The sequence below is a fragment of the Curcuma longa genome, chromosome 1 (genome assembly GCF_044706935.1).
Source record: "Curcuma longa cultivar G26 ecotype Majalengka, Jawa Barat chromosome 1, ITB_CL_G26_1.1, whole genome shotgun sequence".
Taxonomy (NCBI): Eukaryota; Viridiplantae; Streptophyta; class Magnoliopsida; order Zingiberales; family Zingiberaceae; genus Curcuma; species Curcuma longa.
Genome location: NC_133861.1, coordinates 13,455,826 through 13,472,418, shown reverse-complemented (window position 1 = coordinate 13,472,418; position 16,593 = coordinate 13,455,826). Strand labels below are relative to the sequence as shown.

Below are 16,593 nucleotides of genomic sequence, written 5' to 3'. Positions count from 1 at the left end.
TTCTACAAGATCAACTACGTACAAGAGGATATATGAAAACCTTTTGGTTTTGTTTCTCTGTTATAATAAGTATATATATGATCTAGAAAGAGAAAGAAAAAGAGAAAGGGAAAGAGAAATGACAAGATAGAATATTTCATCATTCTTTTCCATCTTTCAAGGATGATGATAAATTGGGGATAAATAATCTGCTAGAACATTATGCTTTAGTCAACCGTGCACCTTCATTTCAAGCACTTCATCTTTTTGAACTTTGACCGCTCATTAAATTTTTGTTCTTGATAAAATTAGTCGGTCTTCGTAGCTCCACAGGGATGAAAAGGTTCACTGTAAATTTTCGCACAGACATCAATTATGGCCAATCATTCATTTCATATATGCATCAAAATCAGAGCTCAGTATCTTCTTCACCAAGGTAAAGGAAAGTGAGTGGAAGGTTCCTTAATTCTAGTAGCAAGATAGGCAATTTAGCCTATATAATTTTTTAAAAAGTAATATATAACTTAGACATTTAACATTGATTATCATTCTAATCACTTAGATTCAGAAAATCGATTAAAAGATAAAAGAGATAGCAGTTTGTCTTGGTTTTGGAAAAACATAACTTCATTGATCAGACCATTAAGAGAAAAAGAACATGAGAGGAAGGAGAGAGTTAAAGTAAAGAAGGTAAAAAGAAGAAGATCCAATTACTTGTTTTTAGCCTTCTCTTCCTAGAAAGCAAAAGGTGATTTTGTTTATCCACAGCCACAGCCACAGGGGCGGCAGTGGGGAAGGAACAGCCCGACAAGGCAGAAAACGCAAGTAGTCAAAAGAAAATGGCTCTGCCGGCGCCGTCAGAAAGCTCGAAGCCCAGAGATGGTCGGAGTGAGGCTACTGAGCAGGCCGCGGGTGGCATGGTGGTGGGACTGACTGGAGAGAAAGAAATTGTTGGTGAATGTGGCGGCGGCCAGCCTGGTGTTGCTTGGTCTTGGATTTTATTTGAAGCACAAGTTGACCAAGGGGGAGACAAGATACTGCCTTTGGTCTATGATTCAAAGGTGCATGCATGAAACCTTGGCCAAAGAATTCCGATACACAACATGACCATGGACAAAATCTTATGAAGTTTCGAATATGATCATGGACGAACTTTAGTTTGGGCGATGTCTAGAATTTGGCACGTGACACACGTGATAATTCTCGAAATTAGTGAACCAATGGAAGACATTGTATAAAAAAAAATCAACGGCGATGCTGCGCGATCTAACATTAAGGCCACAAAATCCAACGGTGGTGGGAATCCACAGTGTAGAAGCGGACAACCAACATCCCCCCTTCCGGCTCCCAGTCCCACCCTTATCTGCCTCTCTCTCTCTCTCTCTCTCTCTCTCTCTCCTCTCTCCTCTCTCCTCTCTCCTCTCTCCCTACCCACCCCCCGCCAATTCACTCCTCCTCCTCCTCCTTCGTGCTCTGCACCCGCCGGAATTGGTAGGAGGTCAGAAACCCTAATCTCGAATCCGTCCTCCGCCTCCGACGCCCTCGTTCTTGCGTCGTGCTAATCCATTTGTTCGAATTTGGTCCCATGGGCACGTTTCCAAGCTCTTGTTTCCTCAACCCGAACCTTCGATTTCGCTCTTTTCCCTTGGGAGGCGGCTTCAAGGGGAGAAATTCGGTTCCGGAGCGGAGTCGTTCCGGAAAGGTGTGTTTCTTGTGCAAGAGGAGGGTGGGAGAGTGGAAAAGTGGGAGGCGGTTTGATGGCATAAGGTGCTTCTCCGTCAATGGGAGCGATGGCAGAGGGGAGGAGAAAAGGTCGGGTAATCAGTCAACTGAAGAAGTGGAGTCGATTGCTGTGGATGAAGACCTGAACTCGGAGCCAAACAAGACCTCTAGGGTACATCTTTTTTCACAACATTTTTATTCCAGTTAAGTTTCTTTCTGCTTTATTCCCCCAAATGGATATACTATGTTTCATTTTTTCCCCCAATGGTCTACTCGGAGCATTTGAAATTTCTTCATTGCGTAAGTCATGTCATCCATCTAAATTTCAACTATCGTTTTCCACCTTCAATTTGATCCATTTGGCATTTTGCAAAGAACCTGAAGAAACAATCGTGTTTGTGCTTCAATTTGATTGAATGACTACTTATCCCAAAAGCTTAAGTTATTTTTTGTATTTTTTGTATTCTTCAGTTTCAAGTTTTATTTTAATAAGTATGAGTCTCACCCTCACATATTTTTAACATTACTTCTTTCCCAAGAGACGCAATGTGTATAAAACGTTCTTCCGTCTCCTCCAATTGCACATTGTTATACCACTTTTAGGTGGAGATGTGAGATCAAATGAGTGAATCATAGTCGTGTGTGTGTGTGTGTGTGTGTGTGTTAGTGACTATAAATTTTCTGATCTCAAAATATTATCCTTATGCAAATGTGAGTGACTATAATCTTCAATATTTACGAGAGGTTGGATCTAGGTGGCCACAAGATTTTGAATGGTGGGATTATTTTGATAATATTCACCATCTCTGCCATTCAAAAATTTGTGTGGCATAAGTGTCATGATTAGGTGGTTAGTGAATACAGATACATAAATTTAGTTGGGGAGGTGGTGCATCAGGGGCACATTCTGTTGTTTTCTTGCTTTCTTTCTTTTTTTAAATAAAAGATACTTGGATTATAATTCTGGGCAAAGTTCTCACATGGGATCAGAGTTAACAAGGGAAATGAAGGACAATCCTGAATAATAAAAAATTAAAAGATTTGCATACATGAAATACCTTAAGCTTTTCAAAGGGGTGTTTACCAAGTCTGGTTACTGGTTTACCTTGACTATAAGTTCTTCTTGACATAGATATAGTCTTCCTAGTAAAGTTAGCTGATCCTGATTCAAATTCAATTCGTTTTATTTGGAGGAGACATGGTGGGACTGTGTGGATGACTGGCTCAATCATCCAAGATCAAATAGCAACTTCTTATTTCAAAAAGAGAGTGGTGGTTATGAGATTTGATGCCAAGACATTGCATAGCCATAGTCAAACCTTTTGCTAGCAGGGTAGTAGGAACCTTGAGATGCCTGAGTTACAGGTCAGGATGAATGGGTTTGGACGCTAGTATACTGAGTGATTGTTCTCATCAAGGATCAATTAGCCTTCTGTCTAAGTTTGCATGTAATAGTGAACCAGCAGAGGACCTAATTCGTTGATGTCCAAGTTTCATTTTAGTTTGCTGTGGCCACAAGCTTCACTTGAACTTCAATTTAATCACCTGAAAGTGGATGTCGTTCTATGGCATCATGTTAATTTATTCTCTTTTCTAGTTAAAAAAAATAACTTGAGGAATAAATATAATAGAAACATGCAGAAATCTTCTGTGCCATGTCTGTATTCTTTCTGATAATTGGGGCTCACTGTTCTTAGATAGTAACCAAGAAATGGCTAGAAGGTAAAAATTCTTTGTTTTTGGAACTATAGTTCCTGTTTTATTTTGTTCTTTGTAATTCTTGAGATAACATACACAAGAATTCTCAAATAGGTATTTGATTTCAGATATCTGTCTTCTACCCGAGTTGTCATATATGATAGCATTATTTTTTTTCTTGGATTTTGTCTATATTTATTGCCCTAGTATTGTTTTTTTTTCCTTGTAGACACCTGGGATATCCTCAGAAGGACCAGTTTATAGTAGCTTTCAAGTTGATTCTTACAAGCTGTTGGAACTCCTTGGACCTGAGAAGGTGGATCCATCTGATGTAAAGCTCATTAAGGAAAAACTTTTTGGATACTCAACTTTTTGGGTGACCAGAGAGGAACCTTTTGGCGATCTTGGGGAAGGTATCCTCTTTCTGGGGAATTTGCGGGGTAAAAGGGAAGATGTCTTTGCCAAACTTCAGAGGCAGCTCCAAGAAGTTACTGGAGGCAAGTATAATCTATTTATGGTAGAGGAACCTGACTCCGAAGGACCAGACCCACGTGGTGGGCCACGTGTAAGTTTTGGTTTGCTGAGGAAAGAAGTTTCTGAACCTGGACCCACAACATTATGGCAATATGTTATTGCTCTCCTTCTCTTTGTGTTAACCATAGGCTCCTGTGTGGAGCTGGGAATTGCATCTCAGGTACATTTATTCTTGACATTTCTAGTCATAGTTGTGAATATATTTAGATGGTGCTGAAGCATTAATATTTATAAATACCAGATAAATACTCTTCCACCAGAGGTAGTCAAGTACTTTACAGATCCAAATGCTACAGAACCACCTGATATGCAGAAACTATTCCCTTTTGTGGAATCTGCTTTACCACTAGCTTATGGCGTCCTTGGTGTTCAGCTGTTTCATGTAAGTCCAATTCAGTGTATACAATAAATTCTAATTTATTATATTTCTTCCTGTTTTACTGTTATCTTTTCTTTTAAGAAAATCATTTGCCACTATTGATAATTGTCTGTCGGCATCTCCTGAAATTCCTTGAGTATCATAACCAATAGTTGTAGATATTGTACGCACTTATATTTGCAATGTAATTAATGCTGTTGATATCATTTCAGTTTCACCCTTCTTCAGCACTCTTTTCAAAAAGAAAATCTCCATTGTTTCTGAATACTTTAATACAAAATGCTTCTTCTAGTTGAAATTTAGATCGTGATAAACCTTTTCTTCATTGTAGAGTTAGAAAATGATGACTGCAAAAACTGCATGGTGTTCTTTGGAACCAGCATTCATGGAAAGCTTAAAGGGAAGACTAGCTTCTCATGCTGTCTTTTAGAATTGCATTTCATATTTTGTACGTCTTCTAATTGTTATAGAAGCTAAATCTGCAATATCTTTTATATAGGATAATGAGATGTGCTTATGTTATCTTTGCAGGAGGTTGGACACTTTTTAGCAGCATTCCCAAAGAAAGTGAAATTGAGTATCCCTTTCTTCATCCCAAACATTAGCCTTGGAAATTTTGGTGCTATAACTCAGGTTGGCATTCACATCAACTTCCATCAGGAATTTCAATAAAGTTATGAACCTTATTGTTAAATTTGGTACTACTATCTTTGTCAATTTGTTGCCTGACTATATATCAGTTTGCTTATTTGTACTTTTTTGAAAAAAAAATTATTAATTGTCTAGGTGATTCTTACATGACCACAGTTGTCATTAAGAGCATCAGATACTCCAGATGATAATCATGTGTTGTTATTCATTACTGAAACTAGCGGCGGCATAGCCCATTACTTTTTAGCCAATTACTGACACACACTGAATTGTATTTTTGCAAAAGCTGTTTCAAGTTCTTAGCTAACCATGAATTGCCTTGCATGGATGCAACACCTCGTCATTGTATTGTTTGTCAAAAGCAATCGCATAGGATTTCATATATTAACATGCCAAGAATTTCTACTTTTCTTCATTCATTCGGTAGTATGTTTAGACTAAACCTTGAGTCAGTATTTCCTTTGTTGCCATACATTTCCTCTATTGCTCATGTTTTGGTATGAACTCCTGCAGTTCAAATCTATTCTTCCTGATCGAAAGACCAAGGTCGATGTCTCAATGGCTGGTCCATTGGCTGGTGCTGCACTTTCCTTTTCAATGTTTTTTGTTGGCTTGCTGTTATCCTCAAATCCAGCTGCAGCAGGAGATCTGGTACAGGTCCCTAGCATGCTATTTCAGGGCTCACTGCTTCTTGGACTCATCAGCAGAGCTACACTTGGCTATACGTATGCTATTCCATTTATATTATGATGAAACATTGAAATATAAAGCTATTATTAAATTGTTTATTTGGTCAAAAAATATATATGCAGCATTGGCTATATTTCTTAAATATATAGCACCCCTAGTGTTTGCCGCGTATAATGCATATGCTTTTACAGAAATTTTTAATTGGTAACCTCAAATTGCTCGCTGCCTTTTCTGCTGTTTGCTGCTCCAGCTGATCAATGTTATTAACTGTTCAAAACTTTGTTGGTAGTTTTTAGTTTCTTTTGCACATCTGTATGGTCATGTCAGTACTGAATTAAAGGTGTCTCTAGGCTCGAACAGGTTAAGACTACTTATGTACAAAAGAGATTTTAGGAGGTTCCTATATGTGATCATGAAGTGATGTTTGTCTATATAGTTGGCTGTCTAATTTCGCCACTTGCATCGTCAAGTTCAAAAATGGTTGACTTGCAACTGTGTCTGTAGTTATCCATAACTTCAAAATAGTTGTCCAGTGTAGCTGTAACGTGATTTGAGGTACTTTAAAAAAATCCAAAAACTGTAGGTTATTGAAGTGATACTGGAGTGTTTCATTTCTGAGGTATGAGAGAATCTTCGCAATACTGAGATTGTAACAACCATTTGATTTCCCCCCCCCCCCCCCCCCCCCCCCCCCCCCCCCCCCCCCCCCCCCCCCCCCCCCCCCCCCCCCCCCCCCCCCCCCCCCCCCCCCCCCCCCCCCCCCCCCCCCCCCCCCCCCCCCCCCCCCCCCCCCCCCCCCCCCCCCCCCCCCCCCCCCCCCCCCCCCCCCCCCCCCCCCCCCCCCCCCCCCCCCCCCCCCCCCCCCCCCCCCCCCCCCCCCCCCCCCCCCCCCCCCCCCCCCCCCCCCCCCCCCCCCCCCCCCCCCCCCCCCCCCCCCCCCCCCCCCCCCCCCCCCCCCCCCCCCCCCCTCCTTTATAGTGTGTTATTGCAGTGCCACCACCATACAAGCTTTTTTACACAAATTGAAATGGTACTTATCTCTAATATTTTCTTCTCATGCTATGATTATGTTTACTAATGCATAGCTTGTATAAGTTTGCAGCGCTATGCATGCTGCAAATGTGTCAGTCCACCCCCTTGTAATTGCTGGCTGGTAAAGCACCATCTCTCATTTCCATTTCATCGTGCATATAATGTGCATTCTAAATTGCTAATTTCTGGTTTTATTTATTTAACTGCAGGTGTGGTTTGACCACCTCAGCATTTAATATGCTTCCTGTGGGGTGCCTTGATGGAGGAAGGGCAGTACAGGTACCGATTTCATCTTTAGGCTGAGCAGCACATTGACTTGAAATATGAAACCATCTACACACCCGAGAAAGCCCTGTGATAAGTTTTATATATTCAATGCATGTTAATTAATATTCTTTTGCTGAGTTTTGAGCCAATGAATTATGGACAGATTTCAAAGTCCCTTTTTTAAATATTCATCATCTTTCTTCATTCTATATAGGAACTAAGAGAAAGGTGATCCATTTGTCGACCTACCTTTGATTTCAAATTCATCTTTGATTAGACGCATCCATTTAAGGAAATAGACCTAACTGTCTATATATACAGTCTACTTGCAATATTATCTTTTTCGTTTTCTTTCAAGCTGTTGCGTGGACAAATATTTTTCTAAGCTGAGAATTCTTTTATAGTGAGAATTAATTAGAGGAAAATTATTCATTATCTTTTACATGTGAGAAATTTTAAACAATTGATAGCATATTAGGGATCTGTAAGACGAGTGATGCCATCATCTCTTCTTATGTCCGATCAGAGATCTGATTGCTACATGGCTTTTTTTACCAAGTGAATATAAATGATGCTTTTCAACTTGAGCTTATTCAAAACCTTTTTGTGTATGCTTTTCCATTTTATGGGTAGGACATTTTGGTCCTTGTTTGCTTGAAGATTTGCACGACTAGTACGGCATCATTTGCAGCGTCGTCTTCTAGAATTTCGATGGACTATATGAACTCTACTTATTAGTTTTTTCATTATTAACTCGATTAAACTTCGTGCAGGGTGCTTTTGGTAAAAATGCACTGCTTGGCTTTGGCTTGGCCACATATTCCTTGCTTGGTCTGGGAGTGGTATGTAATCATCTTCTTCTTGACTGTTGTAGAAGGATATGAAACCAGCCACACAAACATCCCATTTGTGCTTAAGATTGAAAATTTAAAATCTAATATGTAATTAATTTGAGCATAATTTCTTTTCTACTTTTTAAGCTCGGTGGAGACCTCTCGCTTCCTTGGGGCCTGTACGTTCTAATTTGCCAGGTTAGAAAATCATCGTACTTGAACTCTTTTTTGTTGTGGTTTTTTTTATGTTCCTAATTTTCCCTAAAAGAATATGGAATGAATCCAGAGGACCCCGGAGAAGCCTTGCTTGAATGATGTGTCTGAAGTGGGAACATGGCGAAGAGCTGCTGTGATAATAGCCACCTTCATGGTGGTACTAACTCTCCTTCCGTTGTGGGACGAGCTAGCAGAGGAGCTCGGTATAGGACTTGTAACTTCATTTTGAGGGGAAAAAGAAGAAAACGTCTTAGAGAACCGGTAATTTCTCTGAGTCCAATTTTGTCTCTTGCACACTAATAAGCTGTTTGTCGACGTGTATGCTGTTTAATGATATTTTTTTTTCTCCGATAACATTATCGCCAGCAATTATGTAATTTTAATATTTATAGGAGGTGTACAATGTTTTTATCTAAATTAGACTTTTAACGCCATCAAAAGCCCACCCCACACCTCTGCATCAGACTCATGTTCATGGTTCCGATGAGTTAATAGAATGGAAATTTTAAGGTAAATTTTTAGTTTTTATAAGTTGTTAAATATTAATAAATGTTTTTGGTAAAAAAACATCCTAACTTTTGTATAGTTATTTACTAAATGTTCTATGCACTTTACGAATTTAAACAAATCTATCAAATATTTGCAAATATATCAAATTTATCATAAATCTTATTGCTCAGCAAGTATCACTCAGTTTCAGAATAATTGATCTATCATATATTATATAGGTGCTGTAACAAATCTCACACAGAAAACAAAATTCTATTAGAGGTTCATTAACTAAGTAGATAATGTGGATTTAAAAAATAATTAAGCATACAAACACTTTATAAGTTTACAATTCCTTAAAAAATTTTATTTTACGTGATTAATATATTATATTTTTATATGGCAAATAACAGATTAATTACTAATCCATTAAATACAAAATAACTAATTACCTTGCACAAACTTTGTGATAAATTAAATAGGCAACCCTATTCTATAATACATTTTTTTTGTATAAACTCAACTAGATTATCTTACTTGTTTAGCATGACAAACTTGCTTTCATTTGTTTGGTTAGACTGGTCGATTAATCGATTTTTATGAACTTGTCGATTTGAATAATTGAATATATGTATTATAAAAAAAATATTAATATCAGTACCAAAGTAGTTTAATTATATTTTATTTAAATTCGGTTAACTCGTTCATCGTCCACGTGTCAGTTGCTTCACAAATGCCAAAACCGCATCAGATTGCATCGCTATTAAGAATCCGATCTTACGCTACTGGAACAAGATAACGGCCGAAACTTTAGAATATAACAGAGTCGGCTCCGTTACACGCCGCAACGTGGGTTGCCGGCGCTAAATCCGGACAAATCCGCCACGTCGGCTCGTGTGGGAATCCAACTGGTTTTGTCCTTAAATCGCATCGGTCGGCCGTCTAGTTAAAAGACCATTTTACCCGCTAAAATTCTTCGAAATTTCCTTCTCCAGCGAAGAATTACTCACCGCCTTATCGCCTCTTCCTCCTTCCGCGATCTGATCTCTACTGCCCGAATCGAATCGAATAAGCGGCAGAGGAGTGCGTCAAAAGCTGAAACCTTTCTTTCCTGCCACTTTTGAGCAGTGGGAATCGTCTCGATCTCCTCTCAAAAGCTCCGACTTTTTTTTCCCCCTTTCTTGATCCTCCCAGTTTTCTTGCTCCTGAATTTTAAACGAGTTTCCGGTCATCGATCTGCTGCGCTCGGCTCACGATAAATGCTGGATCTTTGAAAGGTAGCTCCGTGCTCTTCCACTAATTGTCCTGTTCTTCCATGGCAGCCAAAGTACCTTGTAACTTGTTTCCTCTGTCTTCTCATGCTGTCCCAGAGAATATTTTGCAGACTTCGGTGCTCCGTGATCTTTAGATGTCTACTCTGTTTGCTTCTTTGCAATTCCATCTCTTTGAGAACGCCCTCCTCGGTGTGCAATCAGCCATGTTTTTTGTTCATCTGTTTGCCTTTTTCTTCCTGTGGCTCTTGTTCTATTCTGTTATTTTAGCTTATCTCCTGTCCCTGTCTTGCCACACAAAAGGAAAGAGCAGTAGATCATTTGTTCCTCTATGTTTAATTCAAACTTAAACCACTTCCTATTCCCACGTATCTTTTCTATTCAGATGATTAAAGATCCCCTGACCAACAACTCCTATTTCCTCCTCCATCTCACACATCTATATATATCTACTGCAGAGCCATTGGATTAGAAGCCTTCCACTCTTCTCTGCTTCTCAGTCTTTGAAAGCAGAATTTTTTTGGTATAGATTTGGTCGGAATTATGTCGGATTGCAGGATCTTGCTCTGCGTCGTCGTCGTCCTCGTGGGAATATGTTCTGGGTGGGTCGACGGATTGGGGGTGAACTGGGGAACGATGGCGTCGCATCCTTTGCCTCCGAAGATCGTGGTGCAGATGCTGAAGGCGAATGGAATCAGTAGGGTGAAGATTTTCGATGCGGATGCCGCCACCATGAACGCCCTCGCCGGCTCTGGAATCGAGGTCATGGTCGCCATTCCAAATAACATGCTCGGTTACATGATCGATTACGACACCGCCAGGCAATGGGTGAGCCGCAACGTCACTCGCTACAATTTCCAGGGAGGCGTCAAGATCAAGTGAGTAATCGAATGAAATGAATTTACAGATCATTATCAACGAGGAAAAGAAGCTGAGACTTTGATTTCAGATACGTTGCCGTCGGAAACGAGCCTTTTCTGACGACTTACAACGGCTCGTTTTTGAACATCACATTGCCGGCGTTGAGGAACGTCCAGGCCGCCCTCGACAGAGCCGGCGTCGGCGACAGCATCAAGGCCACCGTCCCGCTGAACGCTGACGTGTACAACTCTCCGACGACCAATCCCGTGCCCTCTGCCGGTCTCTTCCGCGCCGACATCAGGGAGCTCATGACCCAAATCGTGTCCTTCCTCAACTACTCCGGCGCGCCTTTCACCGTGAACATCTATCCCTTCATCAGCCTCTACGAAAACCCCAACTTCCCCGTCGACTTCGCCTTCTTCGACGGGACCTCCTCGCCGGTGGTCGACAGCAACGGGATCCAATACAACAACGTGTTCGACGCCAACTTCGACACGCTGGTGGCTGCTCTGACGGCGGTGGGGATGGGGGACTTGCCGATCATCGTGGGGGAGGTGGGTTGGCCTACTGACGGCGACGTGAACGCGAAGACGGCGTACGCGCAGCGGTTCTATAACGGGCTGCTACGGAAGCTGTCGGCCACCCAGGGGACGCCGCGGAGGCCGAACCAGTACGTGGAGGTGTACATGTTCAGCTTGATCGACGAGGACGCGAAGAGCATCGCGCCGGGGAACTTCGAGCGCCACTGGGGGATCTTCAAGTATGACGGGCAGCCCAAGTTCGCGCTGGACTCCGGGCAGGGGCAGGAGGTGCTACCGGTGGCGGCCAGAAACGTGCAGTACCTGCCGAAGAGGTGGTGCGTCTTCGCCGCGGGCGGCTCCGGCGACCTGAGCAAGCTCGGGGACAATATCAACTACGCGTGCTCGAGGTCGGATTGCACGGCGCTGGGGTACGGGTCGAGCTGCAACGGGCTGGATGCGAACGGGAATGCGTCGTTCGCGTTCAATATGTATTTCCAGGTGCAGAACCAACAAGCGCAGAGCTGCAACTTCCAGGGGCTGGCGGCGGTGACGACGCAGGATCCGTCGACGCCGGAGTGTAACTTTACGATCCAGATTGTTGCAAATGGCGTGGCGGCGTCAGCGGTTGCGCCGTCGGATGCAGTTCTCGTGATCTTGTTGTGGCTCTTCACGGCGATCGTTGAGGTTTTCTAATTGAGGTCGCCATTGATTTCTTGGATTGTTTTGTTCAGATATGATTACTGCTTAGCCACAGCTCCATTTCTAAATCTTTAGAGTCCTTAAAAAATCTCAGAAAATATTTTTCACAGATTGTATTTTGTGAATTTTGAGGTATTTACCAGGATGAAAAATTATGGCCACGAACAGATCCTTCGTTGACTATGACAATACTGTCGATCATGCTCTGATGCAACTCGAATTGTTTTTGAAGTGGAAAGATTAGTTTCACCTGCCACCATCTTGACCTGGTTTTAATGACGATTAAGCTGCAGGTATTCAGTATTCGAAACAAATAGAGAAAAATTAATGATAGTCCCCAGTCGACTATTGACCATTATCAGTATCATTTAATAATTAGATGATCTAGACCTCAAATGATTGAGAGTGATCAGACTCGATAATCAAGTTTTGTCGAACTGCAGCTCTTTCTAAAAGGAAATCTTATGACTCGGGTTTCTTTTGGCATTTTTTGTTGGGGTTGCAATCACAGTCACCACCCATTTCTAATCCTTATCAGAAAAGAATCAAATTGTTCTTCATAGTTTAATTCGAGAAAGGCTTTTGCGGCCTTTTTTGTTTTAATACCTGTGTTTTAGATTCGGACTCGCTCTAGTCTTATTATTACTCACATGTTTATCCTTCTGATGGGGAAGAAAGGAGCCTCCGAAGTGATCCAGTCAGTAGAATGCTGATCTTGTCCCCACAAAAGGATGGCATGAAAATTCTACAGTATAGATGAGTAGAATTACAAGTCCTAAAGATACTCTGCTAAACAAAATTAATCCTCTTCAAACTTTCCTTAATATTCGCTCATAGTAATTTACTAGCAAGAAAACAACTATAGAAAACAAAGAGAAAAAGCAAGCATGGATAGTCCCGTAACGTTACGAACTAGTGTATTATATGCAAGGTTGATTATTATATTCACTAACCACAGCAGCGAGGGCCTGAGGAACCTTCGTCGTTGCTCTTCTTGGAGGTTAACCGCTTACCAACTACCCACTTCCAATCCGTCACCTGCAATTTTTTTAAATCAGAATCAGACTTTCTTTTCTGAGAAGCACTGGACAAAATGGTTTTAAAAGAGAGATTGCATTATCAGATAGATCAAACAAATTTCTAATTGCAGGCGTAGATAATTGAATTCTCTCCCGTAATAGCACCTACATTCAAGTTGAGAATTTTGATCGAAAAATCTAAGTTTTGGCATGTCATAGCATTTGCAAAGGAATACATGACATGGGAAACCCAAGCAGAAATGAAGTAAACGTAATGCTAGAGTATTGATCACAGTATCAGCCCGAGTGTCTAAACTCTGTAATCGAATGGAATGAGATGATGGGAAATGAAATGAAATCAGAGAGAAATGGATGTTTGCATACCCATGTTTGATTGCACTAGCCACTAAGAGAATGGAGATTGAGATGATTTTTAGAAAATGAAGTATACATGGTGAGAAATTGATGAACTAACATCAATTACAACACTACAAATGCATGGAAAACTGAAATTGTAGTGTTAGAAGCAGTTGGAACTTAGAAGCGGAATGGTCATTCCAGAATCTTAACACTACAAAATGAATATTTGTTTCACCAAGATGATCATTCTGCCTTTATTTGGTTCATCAAAATGTTGGAAATGTAAAACACATCCAGAATGATCCAAACATAACCAAACTAGAATTACATTATTTGGTTACTGAGTTGAAAGTTAAGCCAGATAAACTAACTGCAATGTGTTGTGAAGAATATAAATGTAGAGAATGATCTCTTTCCTAACAACTTAAGCTTTTTGTAATAAGCAATCACTGAGTCTAATTTAATATGGTATTAGAACTGTGTTCAAACTCTGTCCATTTAAGTAATACAATTGACAGAGTGTTAGGCGCAAGTTGAATCAATTTCCAATGAGAAAAAAATAAATAAATCAAATACCATAAGATTTTTGTTAACTAGTTATATATTTTAGTGTGACAAAAATAAAGGTCAATTTCCATGTAGCAATCAGAAGGTAGAGAGAATTCAAATAGGGAAATTATTATTTCACACAAACACTTGTCTTTTAATTTCATATTCCTTTTGTGGAAGTAGAATATTTTGTCGAAATTTGCACTTGCAACATTATTCTGGTAGCAAAAATGCATTAAAAATTGCTGGAATTAGCAACAAGCTAGCAGCACTGAACATATGTTCACGTGGATGAGATAAACTCATAGATTGACTGACTGATATAACAACCCAGAACAAATGAAACAACCAACCAGGGGTTTGATTGTTCGCAAAAAATAAATCCAACAAATATTTTGGTTGGGAGGGGGAGGAAGCCAAGTATAATGATAGAGATGTTTTTACCATAACTAAGGAGCCATTAGCTAATACAAGACAAAGTTTAACATTCTAAATTGTCATCTAATCCACTAATAAAACCCCAGAGTTTAATAATTATGGCAAGTATTTTTAATTTCTGACCATAAGACATCAATTTTATAGTTCATATTATGTTTGTGCTGTTTGGAATGCCATCCATGCAAAATACACTTGATACACTTGTTATTTCTTTTTCTTACTTTTTTGTCTTATCAAATATTTAGATAGGTCTTCCACCTTTCATTTTCTCATAAAAGGAATAATATTTATTTTATTTTCTCCCATTTTCCCGTAGAATCATACCAAGTAACTCCGGCAGGGCTTCCACCTTTCATCCTACAAAGAAAAGAAAATCACAGACCTCTTTTTCCCACAGTTTTTAGTAGATTCGTCTGCTTTTTCTTTTTCATTTTCGTTTATTCCTTTATTCTAAGCATCAATGTCGAGTCATGAGCAATCCTTGTTTCAGAGCTATAATCTTCTAGACATTCCACCTCAGCCACCAACAAAGCACATTATCCATGAAATAGACAATCGTTGCCCCATATGCTCAATTACGTTTCACGTCTTAATACTTCTATCAACCCCTCTCAGACTATGAAAGAGAAATACAAGTGCAGATTGCAAATGCAAAATTGAATCTCTAATAATTCACAATTACGGGAAGCAAACTCACCGTCCGGATCAAAGAAAGAGACTTGTTTTGTCTTCCCATCCGGTTGGTTGGGTCTTCTCGAACGTTTTTATCCCCTTCTCCTACACAAATAAATAAAGATACTAAATTTATGACATACTACTCGGAACTACCTTAACAAACAATTGAAGGAGCGAAAGCAGAATAATCTCAGTAAAGATCGAACCTTCAAAGATGTTACAAAAGCAACATAGTTGGAGACGCCGAAGGAGATGTGGTGTCCCCTCAGGAGGGCACTTGGATCAAGGACAGCCGATGGAACTTCGGGGAGCTTCGACTTGGGATCCTTCTCGACGAGACGCATATAGAAGGACGGCCGAATGCGGATCCAAATCACCTCGAATTCACCGAACTTGGGGGTGTCGATCTGCTCGAACCCTAACACCTTGAAAAAGAGCAGAAAGAAGAAATGGAGCAAGTAGTCGATTCCGGCTGCTGCAGAGAATAGACGACGGTGAAGATGATGGTGATGGCGTTCCTCCTGGTAGAAAGCAGCGAGACGCTTCACGTCGGGCGATGCCCTCGCGATGTGGTTAAGCACGACTCCTTCCGCCGCCGCCAAAAGGATTAGTGGAGAAGAAAGAAGAGCGACAGAAGCCGCCAACGATAGAGAAGTATCTTTTATGCAGGGAAATTTCATTTCATTATTATTATTATTATTTCCAAAATGACAATATTTCAAAATTATCACAGCATCCTCCATAATTTAACTTGTTCTTGGGTGAAGATTTGATTCATATAATAATATTTATTTTTAAACTGAAAATTTATTATATATTTAATACCTTGTAAACTATCTCATAGTTTAAAAAATATGTAATATATATGCCATATAAAAATGTTAAAATAAAATAATAAAAGATTTAAAACAAAAATAAAAATATTAATCTTTAAAAATAAAAAGCATATCGTATCTAAATTTAATTAGATTTGGTAATGATAGAGATTAGAGAAATAGATTCCTCTTCATGTACAATATGAAATAGACATATACATACATATAAACACTTCCACATTACAAGTCCAATTCTTTATCAAGCTTAATGGACAAGCTCATAAATCCAAATTCATAAAAAACAAAAAAAAAAGATTTAACCAAATAATTATTATTTGGTTAAAATTTATTCTATATATATATATATATATAACCATAAACCATAGCTCCAACATTGTCATAGGCAAAAGTTCTACTTTCCTCCATTCTTAGGATGTCCACCACCATCGTGGATCGGATCCGGCCCTCCGGGGGCAACACGCATGGGTTCTTCGTCGAAATCTTCAATGGAACTACCTCTAACAACATCAACTCCACCCCAAGGTGGCGGTTGAATGAGACTCAAAGTTCCGCGAGCTAGTCTTGCTCCTTGGCTACTAGACGAGCTCAAAAGAACCATGAAAAGTATTAGCATTGAAGTAAAAGAAGTAGCTCTCGGCATCTTCCTTGTGCTCTCGGTGTCGATGGCAAGAAGCTAGCTAGCTAAGTGAGGTGGATGTCGAATGAGTTTCGTTAGGAGGATATTTATAGCGATTGGATTAGCAACCGAATCTAGTACAAGGATTTTAATATGAACGTGGATAAGAAGGCATTTCACTGCAAGATTTCTATCGGAAATGGTCCACGTATAATGATTCTAGTTGACCTTTTGTTTTAAAGTTAAGGCACAACTAAC

General features: G+C 40.1%; 2 protein-coding genes and 1 long non-coding RNA gene across 4 annotated transcripts; 2 read left to right on the top strand and 1 right to left on the bottom strand.

The window, feature by feature from the left end:
• Positions 1 to 1,385: 1,385 nt before the first annotated feature.
• Positions 1,386 to 8,316, top strand: LOC141813343 (putative zinc metalloprotease EGY1, chloroplastic). Its single transcript, XM_074701297.1, has 10 exons — positions 1,386 to 1,873; positions 3,629 to 4,093; positions 4,175 to 4,315; positions 4,844 to 4,945; positions 5,477 to 5,688; positions 6,756 to 6,806; positions 6,895 to 6,964; positions 7,726 to 7,794; positions 7,933 to 7,983; positions 8,072 to 8,316. The coding sequence occupies exons 1-10, from the start codon at positions 1,565 to 1,567 to the stop codon at positions 8,228 to 8,230; spliced, it is 1,629 nt and encodes a 542-aa protein (XP_074557398.1). The 5' UTR covers positions 1,386 to 1,564; the 3' UTR covers positions 8,231 to 8,316.
• Positions 8,317 to 9,492: 1,176 nt separating this feature from the next.
• Positions 9,493 to 11,958, top strand: LOC141813317 (glucan endo-1,3-beta-glucosidase 8-like). The gene is made up of 3 exons (XM_074701261.1): positions 9,493 to 9,767; positions 9,861 to 10,639; positions 10,711 to 11,958. Exons 2-3 carry the CDS (start codon positions 10,305 to 10,307, stop codon positions 11,834 to 11,836), a joined length of 1,461 nt encoding a protein of 486 aa, XP_074557362.1. The 5' UTR covers positions 9,493 to 9,767; positions 9,861 to 10,304; the 3' UTR covers positions 11,837 to 11,958.
• Positions 11,959 to 12,365: 407 nt separating this feature from the next.
• Positions 12,366 to 15,498, bottom strand: LOC141813326 (uncharacterized). Of its 2 annotated transcripts, XR_012600393.1 has the most exons (4): positions 15,090 to 15,498; positions 14,906 to 14,985; positions 12,796 to 12,880; positions 12,366 to 12,587 (listed from the first exon to the last, which is right to left on the bottom strand). It is a non-coding gene; the product is annotated as an uncharacterized LOC141813326 (long non-coding RNA). The 2 variants fall into 2 exon arrangements; XR_012600392.1 differs by lacking the exon at positions 12,366 to 12,587 and having other exon boundaries at positions 12,633 to 12,880.
• Between the last annotated feature and the right edge of the window lie 1,095 nt (positions 15,499 to 16,593).

Coding starts and splice junctions, on each gene's coding strand:
- LOC141813343 (XM_074701297.1), top strand. CDS start 1,565: ATGGGCACGTTTCCAAGCTCTTGTTTCCTCAACCCGAACCTTCGATTT. Junction 4,316..4,843: donor TTGGTGTTCAGCTGTTTCAT/GTAAGTCCAATT, acceptor TTATCTTTGCAG/GAGGTTGGACACTTTTTAGC. Junction 7,795..7,932: donor CCTTGCTTGGTCTGGGAGTG/GTATGTAATCAT, acceptor CTACTTTTTAAG/CTCGGTGGAGACCTCTCGCT.
- LOC141813317 (XM_074701261.1), top strand. CDS start 10,305: ATGTCGGATTGCAGGATCTTGCTCTGCGTCGTCGTCGTCCTCGTGGGA. Junction 10,640..10,710: donor CAGGGAGGCGTCAAGATCAA/GTGAGTAATCGA, acceptor CTTTGATTTCAG/ATACGTTGCCGTCGGAAACG.